The sequence below is a fragment of the Pristiophorus japonicus genome, chromosome 9 (genome assembly GCF_044704955.1).
Source record: "Pristiophorus japonicus isolate sPriJap1 chromosome 9, sPriJap1.hap1, whole genome shotgun sequence".
NCBI classification, from domain to species: domain Eukaryota; kingdom Metazoa; phylum Chordata; class Chondrichthyes; family Pristiophoridae; genus Pristiophorus; species Pristiophorus japonicus.
In genome coordinates, this window is record NC_091985.1 from 155,596,546 (window position 1) to 155,615,285 (window position 18,740).

An 18,740-nucleotide genomic window follows, 5' to 3' on the forward strand; every position below is an offset into this window, starting at 1 on the left:
AAAGCAACAAGAGATGGGCTTGAATTGACGGCAACTGATCTGCCCCAACTAACCTGGGTTATTCCAGTACTGATTAGCATGGCTCCACTTTGATGGTCCAGACGCATCCTAATCCTAAACTAGCGGCTTCCAGGTTCTGCACTGTGACGATTATGGGCAGATACTGGGCTTTACCTCCTGGGCGTTAAGCATCCCATGCGTGGAGCGCAGAGAGTGAAATCTGGCAGGTGGATGTCCCGCCTGTGACAGAGACCATCCAATTTTCCATCCTGTGGGTTCTGTAAGGGGTGTCTGAACCTCCCCGCCAGCTTCTCTGCTCTGTGCCCCGCCCTGACAATGGGAAAGATACACCCCTATAACTCTAAACCGGAGGGGCAGAGAATTGGCCTGTGCAGGTGCTGGAGAAAAGTCCCAGTATCGGTACCAAGCCAAGCATCTGGCATAGTGGCAACTGCATACACAGTTCATGAAGGAATGGAGGGACGCTGTGTAAAAGTGACACTCAGGAGCTGATGCACACTAAATACGATAAACGCTGTTGGTTCCATGAAAACCCTATCTCCTCAATACTGTGGGCTGGATTTTCAGTTGTCTGTCATCTCAGTTAGCGACCAGAGGGGAGTTAATGGGAGTGTTAGAGGTTACCGACCGGGAGTGCAGCGTTTAGTGCCCCAACCGAAAATTCTTTCGAGGCTCACCGGGGTCACAAACCTGTAGCGCCCGGCTGCTGACGATCGCTCCGATCCTGATGTATTCCTGGTGTAACGCCCACGCTTGTGCCCCGTTCGGTAAATTCGTTGCGGCCGCCACATTGAGCGCCCACCAATAACAACGTCCGGAAAAACAGTGGGTCCAGGCTTGCAGAGTCGCTAACTGGTGGCTATTTACAGGGATGAGGAAGCGCTTCCCTCGGAGGTCACAGTCAGTGCAATGTTTACACACAGCACGGTGCGGGAGGCTCCCAGTTTGCAGCGGCAGACAGAAATAACAGGGCAGATTGAAACCAAGTGATTTTGAAAACTGTAATGGGTGCATTACTATGCCTCGCCTTTAAGACTCGGCTTTTCCCGGGATCTGACTTGGAGTTTGCGCTTGCGCAATGGGTCTGCAAAATGTATTGACCAAACTTTCGTTAGTGCCCCTCTCCACACAGCTCTGTTGTGCAACAGCTCACTTATTGCCCCGTCAGCTCTTCGACCAATTGTGATGAATTTCTGGGCGGGAGGCGCAATCTTTTTCAATGCCCTAAAAGTACTGCTCTGCCTGGGTTACCGCCACACCAAAGCTGCGACAGAATTTCCAGTCCTAGAAGTATCTAAATAATGAATAGGATGCAAGGCACAGTACCAGTTCAGTGGGAGTTGGAGCCAGGCTGAGATCCAGTTGGTCGAGATCCTCGGAGGCTGCAGGAAGAACATTTGTTTCTAGGGGGAAAGAAATTAATATTCTGTGTCATAAAACTTAAATGACATCATTTAGCAATATTGAGTTCAGAAATGCGCTTTTAATTTAAATTCAGAAATTCTTTAAATTCTAATCTCTACCCAGAGAGTGGTGAGAATGTGGAACTCGCCCCCACAGGGAGTGGTTGAGATGACTAGCATAGATGGGGAAGCGAGATAAGCAGATAAGCGAGAAAGGAATCGAAGGTTATGTTGAAGGGGTGAGGTGAAGAGGGGTGGTGTGGAGCATATACACCAACATGGACCTGTTGGGCCAAATGGCCTGTCTCTGTGTTGTAAAATACATTAACTCCCGTCTACTGAATAGTGCAAACAAATATAAATACCAGGCAGTAGGGGCGGGAAATTCGGTAGCACCCGTTTGGGGCGTTAACTTTTAAAAGTTTCAAAAATGAATGGTTTCAAACTTTCAAAAAGAATCCTGCAGTTGCGCTCCAGGAAGTGGAACAGTAAACCAAGCGTTATAGTTCCTTCCTGGAGCGCAATGGGCAGCAGGCGGGGAGGTGGCTGGAGTCGCGCTGTACACTGCGCCGTGCAGCGCTGCCGCGATCAAGGGCTCCCTTCCTCCCGTAAAGGGAAGGGCCATCGCTGCAGGCTCTGCAAATAAGAAGTACCTACCTGGACCACCAAGGCAGCCGCGATCCCGCACGATTGGCCTGGCACTCAAGCAGAGTGCTGGGCTAATCGACCGTGGGCAGTACCCACGGAGTAACTTGCAAGAGAGAAGGTAAAATGCTTTTTTAGCGGCCGGCTGCCCGATGTGCGCCTCCTGCAGCTGTCGGTGTTTTCGCCCGGCGCTGCCGCAGGGGGCGGAACACAATTTCGGGTCTGGGGCACACTCAAGGCGATGCGCACGCTGATGACTTCATCATCTCCGGGCAAAAGAGATCGAGGCGCAACACCTTACTACCACCACAAAACCCCCCGCTGAACTTAGCGGGTGCGGCCCCTTATTCTAAGATCGTGCCCTCTAGTTCTAGTCTCCCCCATCAGTGGAAACAGCCTCTCTGCATCCACCTTGTCAAGCCCCCTCATAATCTTATACGTTTCGATAAGATCACTTCTCATTCTTCTGAATTCCAATGAATAGAGGCCTAACCTACTCACCCTTTCCTCGTACGTCAACCCCTCATCTCCGGAATCAACCTAGTGAACTTTCTCCGAACTGCCTCCAAAGCAAATATATCCTTTCGTAAATATGGAAACCAAAACTGCACGCAGTATTCCAGGTGTGGCCTCACCAATACCTTATATAGCTGTAGCAAGACTTACCTGCTTTTATACTCCATTCCCTTTGCAATAAAGGCCAAGATTCCATTTGCCTTCCTGATCACTTGCTGTACCTGCATACTAACCTTTTTTGTTTCATGCACAAGTACCCCCAGGTCCCGCTGTCCTGCGGCACTTTGCAATCTTTCTCCATTTAAATAATAACTTGCTCTTTGATTTTTTTTCTGCCAAAGTGCATGACCTCACACTTTCCAACATTATACTCCATCTGCCAAATTTTTGCCCACTCACTTAGCCTGTCTATGTCCTTTTGCAGATTTTTTGTGAAGCACTATTGTCGATGATGGATCATTTACTGGATTCTTTGCTTCTTATCGCAGCAAAACAGAGGGTTAAAGGCCGTTACTGCTAGCTGTCTCTGCAGGCTGCAGAGAATACATATTATGGCCTGGGATATCAAAAGACATTGATATGTGTGGATCAATTGCTGCCACTGGGGTCCGGCCTCAGAGATACTCAACGACTGTGCCACTGATCAATGGCTCAAGTCATTCCATTCAATTCTAAGCACTGTGTGGGGCTGTAGGCTGCACATGTTTGATAGCTGTATTTCATAGAATCACAGGACAGTACAGCACAGAAGGAGGCCATTCGGCCCATCGAGTCTGCGCCGGCTCTTTCGGAGAGCATTCCGTTAATCCCACTCCCCCGCTCTTTCCCCATATCCCCGCAATTTTTTCTCCTTTAAGTATTTATCCCCTTTGAAGGCTACTATTGAATCTGTATCCACCATCCTATCAGACAGTGCATTCCAAATCCTAACCACTCGTTACGTAAAACAGTTTACCTCATATCACCTCTGGTTCTTTTGCCAATCACCTTAAATCTGTGCCCTCTCGTTATCTGGGTCAGAAGGTTGTGGGTTCAAGTCCCTCTCCAGGGACCTGAGCACAAAAATCTAGGCTGACACTCCAGTGCAGTGCTGAGGGAGTGCTGCACTGTCGGAGGTGCCGTCTTTCGTACGCGACATTAAACCGAGGCCCCGTCTGCTCTCTCAGATGGACGTAAAAGATCCCATGGCACTATTTTGAAGAAGAGCAGCGGAGTTATCCCCATTGTCCTGACCAATATTTATCCTTCAATTAATATCATAAAAACAGATATCTGGTCATTATCACATTGTTTGTGGGAGCTTGCTGTGCACAAATTGGCTGCCGAGTTTCCTACATTACAACAGTGACTAGACTTCAAAAAGTACTTCATTGGCTGTAAAGTGCTTTGGGACGTACGGTGGTCATGAAAGCCGCTATATAAACCCAAGTCTTTCATTATTTTCAACCCTTCTGCATTAGAAACAGTTTCTCTTTACTGACTCTATCTAAATCCTTCATGATTTTAAACATCGCAATCAAATCCCCTCTTGGCCTTCTTTGCTCTAAGGAGAACAACCCCAGCTTCTCCAGTCTATTCACATAACTGTAATCCCTCATCCCTCATCCCTTGAACGGTTCTTGTAAAAATTCTCTGCACCCTCTCCAAGGCCTTCATATTCTTCCTAAAGTGCGGTGCCCAGAATTGGACACAATACTCCAGCTGGGGCCTAACCAATGTTTTATAAAGGTTTAACATAACTTGCTGGCTTTTGTACTCTGTGCCTCTATTTATAAAGCTTCATTAACTGCTTTGTTTATTTAAGGAGGGATATACTTGTATTGGAGGCAGTTCAGAGAAGGTCCATGAGGTTGATTCTTGAGATGAAGTTGCTGTCTTATGAAGAAAGGTTGAGCAGGTTGGGCCTATACTCATTGGAGTTTAGAAGAATGAGAGGTGATCTTATTGAAACGTATAAGATTCTGAGGGGACTTGACAAGGTAGATGCAGAGAGGATGTTTCCCCTCGTGGGGGAATCGAGAACTAGGGGGCATAGTTTCAGAATAAGGGATCGCCCATTTAAAACGGAAATGAAGAGGAATAAGAGGAATTTATTCTCTCAGAGGGCCGTGAATCTTTGGAATTCTCTGCCCCAGGGAGCTGTGGAGGCTGGGTCATTGAATATATTTAAGGTGGAGATAGACAGATTTTTGAACGATAAGTGAGTGAAGGGTTATGGCGAGCGGGCAGGGAAATGGAGTTGAGGCCAAGATCAAATCAGCCATGATCTTATTGAGGGGCCAAATGGCCTTCTCCTGCTCCTATTTCTTATGTTCTTATGTGCCTGTCTTGCCACCTTCAAAGATTTGTGTGGGCAAACCCTGTTTTGAATACCATGAAAGTCTGACCACCTAAATATAGTTATGAGAGATACCCTTTGTCCTGGCGTACCTTCACAGGAGCCATAATCTGAGCAGCGTTGTATGAAGTCATGTAGCCATCAGGGGCTAATCAGTGGACTCACTGGAAGTGTAATGCCACATAAACAGCAGTCGGCCCATGTTTCACAGGTCAGCTTTATCTGAGAGTCAGCGTAGAAAAAGTGCCTGTGTTGTTTTGATTCTGAGGGGAATCAGCTGTTAAGAGAAGCTAATGAAGAAATAGCAGAGGCTCTGACCATCATTTTCCAATCCTCTCTGGCTACAGGTGTGGTTCCAGAGGACTGGAGGACTGCTAATGTTGTACCTTTGTTTAAAAAGGGAGAAAGGGATAGACTGAGTATTTATAGGCCAGTCAGCCTAACCTCGCTGGTGGGAAAATTATTGCAAAGAAATCCTGAGGGACAGGATAAATCTTAATTTGGAAAGACATGGATTAATCGAGGACAGTCAGCATGGATTTGTTAAGGGAAAGTCGTGTCTAGCTTGATTATATTATAGCTGTAGCAAGACTTTTCCTGCTTTTATACTCCATCCCCTTTGCAATAAAGGCCAAGATACCATTGGCCATCCTGATCACTTGCTGTACCTGCATACTATCCTTTTGTGTTTCATGCACAAGAAATAAATATAGTGAGAGAGGAAGTATTAAGGGGTTTAGCAGCTTTGAAAGTAGATAAGTCCCCAAGCCCAGATGAAATGCATCCCAGGCTATTGAGCGAAGTAAAGGAGGAAATAGCAGAGGCCTTGACCATCATTTTTCAATCTTCTTTGGAACTCGGTATGGTGCCGGAGGATTGGAGGACTGCTAATGTAGTACCCTTGCTTAAAAAGGGAAAAAGGGAGAGGCCAAGTAATTACAGGCCTGTCAGCCTAACTTGAGTGGTGAGAAAATTATTGGAAAAAATCCTGAAAGACAGGATAAATCTGCATTTGGAAAGGCAAGGATTAATTAGGGACAGTCAGCACGGATTTGTTAAGGGAAGATCGTGTTTGACTCACCTTATTGAATTTTTTGAGGAGGTAAGAGGGTCAATGAGGGTAGTACATACGATGCAGTATATATGGACTTTAGCAAGGCTTTTGATAAGGTCCCGCATGGTAGACTGGTCATGAAGGTTAAAGCCCATGGGATACAGGGCAAAGTGGCTAGTTGGATCCAAAATTGGCTTGGAGATAGGAAGCAAAAGATAATGATTGATGGATGTTTTTGTGACTGGAAGGGTGTTTCCAGTGGGGGTTCTGCAGGGCTCAGTACTGGTCCCTTGTTTTTTGTGATTTAGATCAACGATTTAGATTTGAATATAAGAAGTATGATTAAGAAGTTTTCAGACGACACTAAAATTGGCTGTGTGGTTGATAATGAAGAGGAAAGTCATGGGCTGCAGGAGGATATCAATCTACTGGTCAGGTGGGCAGAGCAGTGGCAAATGGAATTTATTTCAGAGAAGTGCGAGATGATGCACTTTGGGAGGGCTAATAAGGAAAGATTATACATATTAAGCGGTAGGCCACTTAATAGTGTAGATGAACAAAGGGACCTTGGAGTGCTTGTCCACAGATCCCTGAAAGTAGCAGGCCAGGTGGATAAGGTGGTTAAGAAAGCATGCTTGCCTTTATTGGCCAAGGCATAGAATATAAGAGCAGGGAGGTTATGCTTAAATTGTATAATACTTTGGTTAGGCCACAGCTGGAGTACTGCGTGCAGTTCTGGTCGTCGTATTATAGGAAGGACATGATTGCACTAGAGAGGATGCAGAGGAGATTTACTGGGATGCTGCCTGGAATGGAGAATCTTAGTTATGAGGATAGATTGGATAGGCTGGGTTTGTTCTCATTGGAACAGAGGAGGTTGAGAGGAGACCTCATTGATGTGTACAAAATATTGAGGGGCCTGGACATGGTGGATAGTAAGGGTCTATTTCCATTGGTGGAGCGGTCTATTACGAGGGGGCATAGTTTTAAGGTGGTTAGTGGAAGGTTTAGAGGAGATTTGAGGGGGGCTTCTTTACACAGAGGGCTGTGGGGATCTGGAACTCGCTGCCTGGAAGAGTGGTGGATGCAGAAACCCTCACTACTTTTAAGAGATGGTTGGATGGGCACTTAAAGTGCAGTAACCTGCAGGATTACGGACCTAGAGCTGGTAATTGGGATTAGACTGGATGATCTTTTGTTGGACGGTGCAGATATAATGATAACTACTGCAGGGAATAGAATACGGCCAGGGTGATCTCCTGGACCAGTGTCGATCGCCTGGATGGGTCGGAGAGGAATTTTCCCAGATTTTTTCTCCCTAAATTGGCCTGGGTTTTTATCTGGTTTTTGCCTCTCCCAGGAGATCACATGGCTCCAGATAGGATGGAGTGTAGAATGTTTCAGAATAAGGGGTATCGCAGGTGTGGTGAGGCAGACTGGCTGGGCTGGGTGCTCTTTGCCTTTCCGTCATTGTTCATAGGTTTATATGTAACCTTTAGGGCTGCTGACCAAGGACCGTGCGGCTCTTTATCGGCTGGCGTGGACACGATGGGCCGGAATGGCCTCCTTCTGCGCTGTAAATTTCCATGTTTCTACCCCCAGGTTCCGCTGTACTGCAGCACTTTGCAATTTTTCTCTATTTAAATAATAATTTGCTCTTTGATTTTTTCTGCCAAAGTGCATGACCTCACACTTTCCAACATTATACTCCATCTGTCAAACTTTTGCCTGCTCACTTAGCCTGTTTAAGTCCTTTTGCAGATTTTTGTGTCCTCCTCACACATTGCTTTTCCTCCCATCATTGTATCATCAGCAAACTTGGCTACGTTACACTCAGTCCCTTCTTCCAAGTCGTTAATATAGATTGTAAATAGTTGGGGTCCCAGCACTGATGGGTGGGAAATGCAAGTTCTGAGGAGGCCACAAAAAATCTAAAAGGGATATAGACAGGCTAAGTGAGTGGGCAAAAAATTGACAGATGGAGTATAATGTGGAAAGTGTGAGGTTATCCACTTTGGCAGTAAAAATAAAAAAGAAAATTATTATTTAAATGGAGAAAAATTACAAAATGCTGCAGTACAGAGGGACCTGGGCATCCTTGTGCATGAAACACAAAAAGTTAGTTTGCAGATACAGCAAGTAATCAGGAAGGCAATGAAATATTGGCCTTTATTGCAAGGAGGGTAGAGTATAAAAGCAGAGAAGTCCTGCTACAACTGTACAGGATATTGGTGAGGCCAAAACTGCATGCAGCTTTTGGTCTCCTTATTTAAGGAGGGATATACTTGCATTGGAGGCAGTTCAGAGAAGGTTCACTAGATTGAATCCAGAGATGAAAGGTGTGACTTATGAGGAAAGGTTGAGTAGGTTTGGCCTATACTCATTGGAGTTTAGAAGAATGAGAGGTGATCTTATTTAATCATATAAGATAATGAGAGGGCTCGACAAGGTAGATGCAGAGAGGATGTTTCTTCTCATGGGGAAATCTTGAACTAGGGGGCAATCTTGAACTAGGGGGCATAGTTTCAGAATAAGGGGTCGCCCATTTAACACTGAGATGAGGAGGAATGTCTTTTCTCAGAGGGTTGTAAATCTGGAATTCTCTGCCTCAGAGAGCTGTGGAGGCTGGGTCATTGAATATATTAAGGCAGAGATAGACAAATTTTTGAGCAATAAGAGAGTGAAGGGTTATGGGGAGCGGAGCTGAGCCCGTGATCAGATCAGCCATGATCTTATTGAATGGAGGTGCAGGCTCGAGGGTCCAAATGGCCTACTCCTGCTCCTATTTCTTATGTTCTTATGTCTCATCCGAAAGATGGCACCTCCAACAGTGTAGCACTCCCTCAGAGTATCAGCCTAGATTTTTGTGCTCAGGTCCTTGGAGTGGGACTTGAACCCACAACCTTCTGAGGCCGTGGCAAGTGCTACCCACTGAGCCACTGGCTGACACTATAAGAGCTTTAGGGCGGCGTTCTATGTTAAAGATGCTATATATATATGCAAATTGCTTTTGTCATACCTGAACTTAAATACGCATCAAAATAAAAATGACATCACAATGTGTCTTTGAGCACGTTGATCGTGAGGGGAACAGTAAAGTCTGTATTTACTGTGATGGGCGATGGACAATTGCTTCACAAAGTGTCATGTATTGGAGATGGATTCAGGAGCTCAACGCAAATTGGACAAGTTCGCAGATGACACGAAGCCAAGGATGGGGGAGGGAACGGCAGATGATTCTGACGAGGCAGCTAGCGACTGAAGCTTGTAAATGGATGGAGGAGTGGCAATTGAGATTCAGATGCAAGTTACTGCATGTCGGGGGGAAAAACTCAGCGTCCTGTTGAAGTCGGAAAGGGTTAAGTTGGAAGTGATACATAGGATAATAAATAGTGTGGTAAATTCAGAACAGCTCTACTTCAAGATGAACTGTGCCTGTAGGACAAGGGGGCATGTGTTCACACTGGGGAAGGACAAATTCAGGGCCAATGTCAGGGAAATCTTTACATAGCGACTGTATGGACTCTGGACGGGGCAATGCAGGCCATAGCTAGCTGGATGCTGTGAAGGCGGCGGGGGGGGGGGGCGACTGTCGGCTTTTTTTGGTGGATCAGCTAATGGCCTCCCATATCTATACTTATTAGTAGACTTGTCAATTTTTCAAAAATAAATTCCATTTCTGATCCATCCGTTAGCCAATTCCTGCAAAGAGGTCACTACAGTATGGGCCTTGGTGAGACCACACATTGAGTATTGTGTGCAGTTTTGGTCTCCTAATCTGAGGAAGGACGTTCTTGCTATTGAGGGAGTGCAGCAAAGGTTCACCAAACTGATTCCCGGGATGGCAGGACTGACATATGAAGAAAGACTGGATCGGCTAGGCTTATATTCACTGGAATTTAGAAGAATGAGAGGGGATCTCATTGAAATATATAAAATTCTGACGGGATTGGACAGGTTAGATGCAGGAAGAATATTCCCGATGTTGGGGAAGTCTAGAACCAGGGGTCACAGTCTAAGGCTAATGGGTAAGCCATATAGGTCCGAGATGAGGAGAAGCTTTTTCACCCAGAGAGTTGTGAACCTGTGGAATTCTCTGCCACAGAAAGTTGTTGAGTCCAGTTCATTGGACATATTCAAAAGGGAGTTAGATGTGGCCCTTACGGCTAAAGGGATCGGGGGGTATGGAGAGAAGGCAGGAGTGGGGTACTGAAGTTGCATTATCAGCCATAATCATATTGAATGGTGGTGCAGGCTCGAAGGGCCGAATAGCCTGCTCCTGCACCTATTTTCTATGTTCTATGTTTCTACAGTAGGAATATTAACGTTAACAAAAAATAAATTAGAGATTGACTCAGCTGGGTTTCACTGGGATAATTCGGACAGGATATAGAAACATAGAAACATTGAACAATGGCGGAAAGGCAAAGAGCACCCAGCCCAACCAATCCGCCTCACACAACTGCAACACCCCTTATACTGAAACATTCTCCACTCCACCCCAACTGGAGCCATGTGATCTCCTGGGAGAGGCAAAAAACAGAAAAAAACTCAGGCCAATTTAGGGAGAAAAAACCTGGGAAAATTCCTCTCCGACCCATCCAGGAGATCGACACTAGTCCAGGAGATCACCCTGGCCATATCCGCCTGGAAGTCAGTCTGATTGACAGGCTTGGCTCCAAGTTGTGCAGGGAGCAGGCCAGAGCCACAGGTACAGAGTTTGCAGTGTCTACTGGGTGGGGCAGGGGGGAGCCATTCCCAACCATGGGGGAGTGTGGTCCAAACTGGGGAGGTCCAATCCCTGACCTTGGGGGGGCGTCTTAGTATGGGGGACGGGGGGGAGGGGCGGTGGAAGTTTGATGGGGGGTGAGCCAATCCAAGGCAAGAGGGTGAGCTATGGGCCGGTGTGGGGTGGGGGGGGGGCACTCCTGCTCCTCCGGGCCCCACAGTGCAATAATTACATTTACCTTCACCCCAAAGCTGACCTGGCCTCCCTTCGGCTGCCGGGTTTCCCGAGGCCTGGGAAACTCTGCCAGACAGGGTTAACCCCGCAACACAGGTTAAGTCCGAAGCTGCCAGCCTCATTTTCATATTTAAATGGACACCACGCCTCCTGAGAGTTAGTTGGTTGCCCTGCCCGCCCCTTGTCCCGCCTCCGATAGTGGGTGTAGGAGGCGGTTTGAGATTGGGTTTGAGAATTAAAACATTTTAACACCTCACCCGAACCCAACACACCTGTTTTTTGGGGGTTTAAAATTCACCCCTATGTTTGTTTGGTCCTGGTACATGACCTCATATAGATTGAATTATAGAAAGCGGATAGGCATCAATCTGCACGATACTAAATTCCCTTCACCTAATGAGTGGGCTGCAGATATACAAACTCTTCTGCTGGCACAGTGTGCCGTAGTGATTACATCACCATGGTAACACTGCTTTAAAAAAAACAATATTCTGCAAGTTGTCTTGATTAAAATTAAATCAGCATTAAAACTTTTATGATATGATTGCCATTTAGTACTCACGGTCCATAATCATAGAACCATAGAAATTTACAGTACGGAAGGAGGCCATTTCGGCCCATCGTGTCCGCGCCGGCCGACGAAGAGCTATCCAGCCTAATCCCACTTTCCAGCTCTTGGTCCGAAGGTTACGACACTTCAAGTGCATATCCAAGTACTTTTAAAATGTGGTGAGGGTTTCTGCCTCCACCACCCTTTCAGGCAGTGAGTTCCAGACCCCCACCACCCTCTGGGTGAAGAAATTTCCCCTCAAATCCCGTCTAAACCTCCTACCAATTACTTTAAATCTATGCTCCCTGGTTGTTGACCCCTCTGCTAAGGGAAACAATCCTTCTATCCACTCTATCCAGGCCCCTCATAATTTTATACACCTCAATAAGGTCTCCCCTTAGCCGCCTTTGTTCAAAGAAAACAAACCCAGCCTATCCAATCTTTCCTCATAGCTAAACTTCTCCAGTCCCGGCATTCCCCATGTTTAAGAAAAAAAAGTATTTTTACTCATTTAGCAGGCGAGTTCTGCACCATTGTGCCTGAGGCAGTGATTAAACCCTTGCTAACTTGTAGCTTGTAGCTCCCACAAGGAAATCCAGGTTGTTACCTCTGATTTGCACATGAATCTTCATCATCATCATAGGCAGTCCCTCGGAATGGAGGAAGACTTGCTTCCTCTCTGAACGGGAGTTCTGTAATGTCTGTAAGCTTGTAATGTTTGTAGCTCCACACTGTGGATGTGGACGTATTGTGTACTGCAAGTACAGGGTGAATAATAAACAGAACCGGCAGATTTCCGGAGGCTTCTGAGAGAGTTGCCTGCCATGTTAGGAAGCTGTTGTGCTGTGCTCTGTATATATATATCACTTTTGGTGATGAGGATGAGAATTTTTGGATGATTTAAAGCTTAATTTTTGTTGGTGAAAGATTCAGCCAGCCGACAGAGAGACTTTGGAAGTTTCTGTCTTTGGAAAAAGCTACAAAATCCAAGGTAAAATACAGCACACGGTGTGAACAGCTAGAGATTAAAATGGCAGGTGTATTGGGCTATTTGGGAGAATATAGACACGACTGGGAACGTTTTAAAGCGTATGTGGATCGGCTAGAAATGTATTTCATTGCAAATAACATAATCGAAGTTCCAGACAATGCAGTCCAGAACCGGGCTGTGTTGGAACGTAAGAAAGCGATCTTCTTATTGGAGGCAGGTCCGACATAATACGAAACCCTTGTAAATCTGCTTGTGCCTGATGAGCCAAAGGACACAACGCTTAAAGAGATTTTAACGAAGCTGGAGCAGCACTATAATCCCAAACCGTTAGAAATTGCTAAAAGCTATCGTTTCGGGATTCAGATTCAAAAGGCTGATTAAAGTATCAGTAATTACATCATAGCATTAAAAAAGCTATCGATGCACTGTAATTTTGGAAACTTTCAAAACTGAGCATTATGGGATCGTTTTGTTTGTGGGATGAAAAATGATGCGATCAGAAGGAAGTTATTGACGACGGATGACTTGAATTTTGAGATTGCTTGTCAGACAGCGAGGTTGATGAGCATGGCTGAACAATATTCCCGAGAATTAAATCATGATTACGGTCGTCAGTCAACCGAGGTAAATCACCTGCAGGTTCAAAGTAAAAGATAGGCATGGCTGAAAGTCTCAGAAACTGGAAATTCTACCAGAGCGTCGAAGTCATGCTATAGGTGCCTGGGACAACACATTGCTCAAAGTTGTCCATACGTGAAGGCAGAGTATTTCTTCTGCAGAAAGACTGGGCATCTTGCGAAGGCATGGCGACTGAAGGGTAAACCAGCTTTTAAAGCTATGAGTCCAGCGTTCAAAGCTATGAGTAGAAATCCAAAGAGACTACATAGCATGGAAGAACAACAACAGGACGAGGAGATGTTAGAGTTACACGTCATCAAGAGCACGAGGTTAACAGACAGCGATTCGAAAAGCATCAAAATCCACATAGATGCTGCAGGATTCAAGATACCAATGGAAAGTGACACGGGTGCATCCGTCATGTAATACCGGAGTCACTACCGCGACAAATTGCGTGATTTCCAACTGGAGAAATCCAAGATAGAGCTGCGAGGCTACTCGGGAGAGAAAATTCCTGTGGTAGGTCGTATCACCGTACCGGTGAAATATAAAGATCAATTTCAGAACTTGCCTCCAATAGTAGTGAAAGGAGACAAGTCTGCCTTACTAGGAAGAAATTGGTTGAGCTCACTGAAGCTGGATTGAAGTAAGATTTTCTGTGTGGAAGTGAGATTTTCATCAACGGATGAGGTTATCAAGCAGTATCCGAAGGTGTTCTGCGAAATGGGCAGTCCAATCCAAGGCTTCAAGGCGAGTGTCAGGGTACAGAAGGACCCTAGATCGGTTTACTACAAGCCACGTTCCGTACCATATGCACTCAAGGAGAAAGTTGAGCAAGAACTCAAAAGACTAGAGACTGAGAACATTATTTGTAAGATAGATCTATGTAATTGGGCTACACCCATTGTTGTTGTACCTAATTCTGATGGTAATGTAAGATTGTGTGGTGATTATAAAGTAACCGTAAACCAGGTTCTAGAGGGTAATGTCCCCAATACATTGCCGAAAATAGAAGATTTGTTCACAACACTGACAGGTGGTCAGATCTTCTCAAAACTGGACTTTACGAATGCCTACTTACAGCTTGAACTAGATGAGGAGTCCAAGTCATGTTTGACTATAAATACTCATCTAGGCCTATATCAATTTAATAGGCTACCGTTTGGAGTGACTTCCACCCCTGCCATATTCCAAGGGGTGATGAAACAGATTATGCAAGGTATTGAAGGGGTAGTATGTTATTTGGATAACATACTAATTTCAGCACCAAATAGGCAAATTCATAATAACATTTTGAATGAAGTCCTCAAACGGCTAGAGGAGCACAGAGTACGAGTGCTTGCTCGTAAGTGTGAGTTATTTAAAAACTCAGTGGAGTACTTAGGGTACAGAGTAGACAAAGATGGTTTACATCCGACCAAGGAAAAACTGGATGCAATCAGAAATACATCCACTCCCAGGAACGTCACTGAACTTCGTTCATTCTTGGGTCTTTTGAACTATTATGGGAAGTTCCCACCAAATTTGGCTACAGTATTACATCCACTGAATGAACTTTTGAAAAAACAGGTCCATTGGAAGTGGTCAAAAGAATGCAATACAGCATTCAAGGAGTGTAAAAGCAAATTGGTAAAGAGCACCATGTTAGTTCATTATGACATATCTAAGGAGATTAAGCTAGCATGTGATGCCTCTCCGTATGGAGTTGGGGCAGTAATCTCTCATGTATTAAGTAGTGGGGAGGAGAGACCAATTGCTTTTGCTTCACGCACTCTCAATGCCAGTGAGAGAAATTATGCGCAAATTGAAAGGGAAGCTTTGGCATTAATTTTTGGGGTCAAGAAGTTTCACAAATACTTGTATGGTCATAAGTTTACCATCGTTACAGACCATAAGCCCCAGCAGCAATCCTCCATCCAAAGTCCCCAGTTCCAACATTAGCTGCAGACCGAATGCAGAGATGGGCTTTGATTTTGTCAGCATATACATATGATATTGAATACAGACGATCAGCTGATCACAGTAATGCTGATGCAATGTCTAGATTGCCTTCCCCATCACAAGTTACACCCAATAGGGAAGAAGTGTTTTATTTTTCATACATTGATGAACTGCCAGTCACAGCTGAAGAGATTGGTAGAGCAACCAAACGTGACCCAGTTATGTCAAAGGTGTATGAGTATATTACAAATGGATGGCCAAACCAGGTAACAGACAAAGATACACATCCATTCTTCATTCGTAGGAATGAATTATCAGTCGATAAAGATTGTATCATGTGGGGTGCAAGAGTGGTTATACCAAAGAAATTCAGGTCCAAATTATTAGGAGATCTCCATGACTAGCACCTGGGAATGTGCTTGACCAAGAGTTTTGCACGCAGTTATTTATGGTGGCCAGGTCTTGATAAAGATATAGAGTACATCGTGAGTCAGTGTACGACATGTCAATCGGTAAGCAAGCAACCACCACCAGTACCATTACAGCCATGGAAATGGCCTCCCAGGGTGTGGCAAAGGCTACATATTGATTTTGCTGAGTTAGAAGTACAACAATTGTTCATTGTGATTGATAGCCATTCGAAGTGGGTTGAGGTGTTTCCAATGTGGAAAATAACAACAAGTAAAACATTGGACATTTTACAAAAATTATTTTCTTCATTTGACCTCCCTGAAGAAATTGTTTCGGATAATGGATCACAATTTCATTCAGAAGGATTTGCACAATTCATGAGCAAAAATGGTGTGAAAGATACAAAGGTTCCACCATACCATCCTGCTTCTAATGGTGCAGCAGAGCGCACTGTACAAATTTTAAAACGTGCCCTCATAAAACAAATGTTAGATCCAAATCCAAGGAAACGACAGTTGTCATTGGATCACAAATTGGCTAATTTTTTGATTACATATCGAAATACTCCTCATACAACTACTGGTAGAACACCAGCAGAGTTGTTTCTCAAATGACAGCCTCGAACCAGATTCTCGTTGTTAAAGTCAAACTTAGCACAGTCCATAGAAGAGACACAATTAAGACAGAAAGAGAATCATGATAGAGGTAGAGTAAACAAGAGAAGTGTGAAATTAAACCAGAAGGTGAGAATGAAGAACCATCACCATAAATGGTTAAAGTGGTTACCAGGAAGAGTGGTGAAGATATGTGGTCCTCGCACATATTTGGTAAAGATGTTTGATAATGGACAGGTTAGGTTTGTTCATATTGATCATATTTTACCTACAGACATGGAAGGAGTTGAAGGTGGGAATGATTTAATTATTTCTAACTCATCAGATAGTTTTGATACACCAGTTGCAAATCCTAAATCCAATGTACTGGAAACAAATCCAGGAGAGAATCAGAATGAAAGTCTGAGTCCAAGTCAGGAAAACAAAGAGCCTGAAGTTAGAGTGAGTTGAAATGAAAATCAAGGAAATTCCGTGGAGGAAAACGTTCCTCAGGATGAGCCTCGAATGAGTGTGAAATCGACACCATGTTTGGAAGGTTCTGTTCGAGAGCGAAGGTATCCTCTTCGAAACAGAAAACAAGTGGTAAAGTTAAATTTGTAAATATGGAAAAAAAATAAGTTTATATCCTGTGTTATGTATAAACATGAAAGTTATATATGATGTTTGTTTTGATGGCTTCTTCATTAAGGAGGGAGAAGTGTAACGTCTGTAAGCTTGTAATGTTTGTAGCTCCAAACTATGGATGTGGACGTATTGTGTACTGCAACTGCAGAGTTATTCATTAAACAGAATCGGTGGATTTCCGGAGATGTTCGAGAGAGCTGCCTGCCATGTTAGGAAGCTGTGTGTGCTGTGCTCTGTGAATTATAGCACAAGTTCTTAGGTGGCTGAACAGTCCAATACGAGAACCACAGTCCCTGTCACAGGTGGGACAGATAGTCGTTGAGGGAAAGGGTGGGTGGGACAGGTTTGCCGCACGCTCCTTCCGCTGCCTGCGCTTGGTTTTTGCATGCTCTCGGCGATGAGACTCGAGGTGCTCAGCGCCCTCCCGGATGCCTTTCCTCCACTTAGGGCGGTCTTTGGCTAGGGTCTCCCAGGTGTCAGTGGGGATGTTGCACTTTATCAGGGAGACCTTGAGGGTGTCCTTGTAACATTTCCTCTGCCCACCTTTGGCTCGTTGAAGCTTACTGGCTTGTCCAAGCACTTTGGGGCTGTGAGATATTTTGGCAATACTGTGGAATCCTGTTTCTATCTCACCTCCATGTTCGGGCCGATCGAGTCCATTTGGAGGCCAGCTCTCCAATGTACTGACCCTACAGCACCATCATTTAAATTCAGGAGATTTGTTTTTGACATCATATAAACAGCACAACTGCAGAAGACATTAAACTTAGAGGCCAATGATAACTCTATTTTTCATGTCAAATCTGTGCAAGGGATGGTACTTGCTTTAATGTGTCAGCTGTGGCTCAGTGGGCAGCACTCTCGCCTCTGAGTCAGGGACTTGAGCACATAAAGCTAGGCTGACACTCCCAGTGCAGTGCTGAGGGAGTGCTGCATGTCGGAGGTGTCATTTTTCCAATTAAATGTTAAACAGAGGCCCCGTCTGATCTCTTAGATGAAAGTAAAAGATCCCATGGCATGATTTTGAAGAAGATCAGCGTCCTGGCCAATGTTTATCTTTCATCCAACATCAATAAAAAACACATTATCTGGTTATTATCACAGTTCTTTTTTGTGGGAGCTTGCTGTGCACAAATTGACTGCTGCATCTCCTACATTACAATAGTGACTATTATCTCCAAAGATACTTTAATGGCTGCAACACAATTTGGGATTATCTGAGGTCATAAAAGGCACTATATAAATGCACGTTGTTTTAATTCAGTGGGAATGCAGCAGATACAAGTGTTTGAATTTTCTAGCTCCTTCAGTTCAAACCTCGCAGTTGTGTGAATTGTTACGTTTATCAAGATGATTACTGTCGATATGACTAACATGACAAAGATGGTGTAACTGTTCCTGTAAATCGGGCACAATAGATTGGATTTAATAAAAAAAGCCACCTGCCATCTGAATCCACTTCATTAGCTGTGTAGCAAAGTTTGCTATTATATTCTCCCTGATTAAGGCCTCAATTTTGGCCCAGCCCGTTTTTCGGTGCACTTACCAGAATTGCGCCGCTTTTCTCTGTTCAGAAGTGCAGCAAAAAATTTCCTTCCCACTTTGGCCGCTGTCCGGCCTCTTCCCTGTGATTGCACAGCGTGGCCAGTCGAGCCAGGGGTGGAGCCAGCGTCCTGCGTCGAAAACCATGCCGGGACGTCTGCACATGCGCAGTGGAGTGTCCGCGCATGCGCAGTAGCTCCTCGTCCCCAGCCTCTCCATGTATTGCTGCAGCTGCTGTGTGGGATCCGATGCCGGCCACTGGAATCACTCCCACCCCTAGCCCAGGCCGAGTGGCCTCCTGATGTGATTTCTAAGAGATCCATCGCACCGGGAGGTCACTTGGCCAGGGCTAGGGGCGGGCAGGAGAACTGATAGAAATCATCCAGGTCGGAGCACTTTCAGTTCTCCTGCCCCCAGCCCTGGCCGAGTGGCTTCCCGCACCAGGTGGCCCGCTGCCTTCCCGGACCGTGTTTGAAGATGAAGGTAGGACTTACTTCAATTTTTTATTT

General features: G+C 45.1%; 1 protein-coding gene across 1 annotated transcript in view; it reads right to left on the reverse strand.

Annotated features, from left to right (window-relative positions):
* Positions 1-18,740, reverse strand: part of LOC139273941 (interphotoreceptor matrix proteoglycan 1) — a 128,995-nt gene that overhangs the window by 45,939 nt on the left and 64,316 nt on the right. The window contains exons 11-12 of the mRNA XM_070891014.1: positions 2,082-2,260; positions 1,348-1,424 (exon numbers count right to left, since the gene is read on the reverse strand). Coding sequence (XP_070747115.1) covers positions 1,348-1,424; positions 2,082-2,260 — 256 coding nt within the window. The remainder of the gene's footprint in view (positions 1-1,347; positions 1,425-2,081; positions 2,261-18,740) is intronic.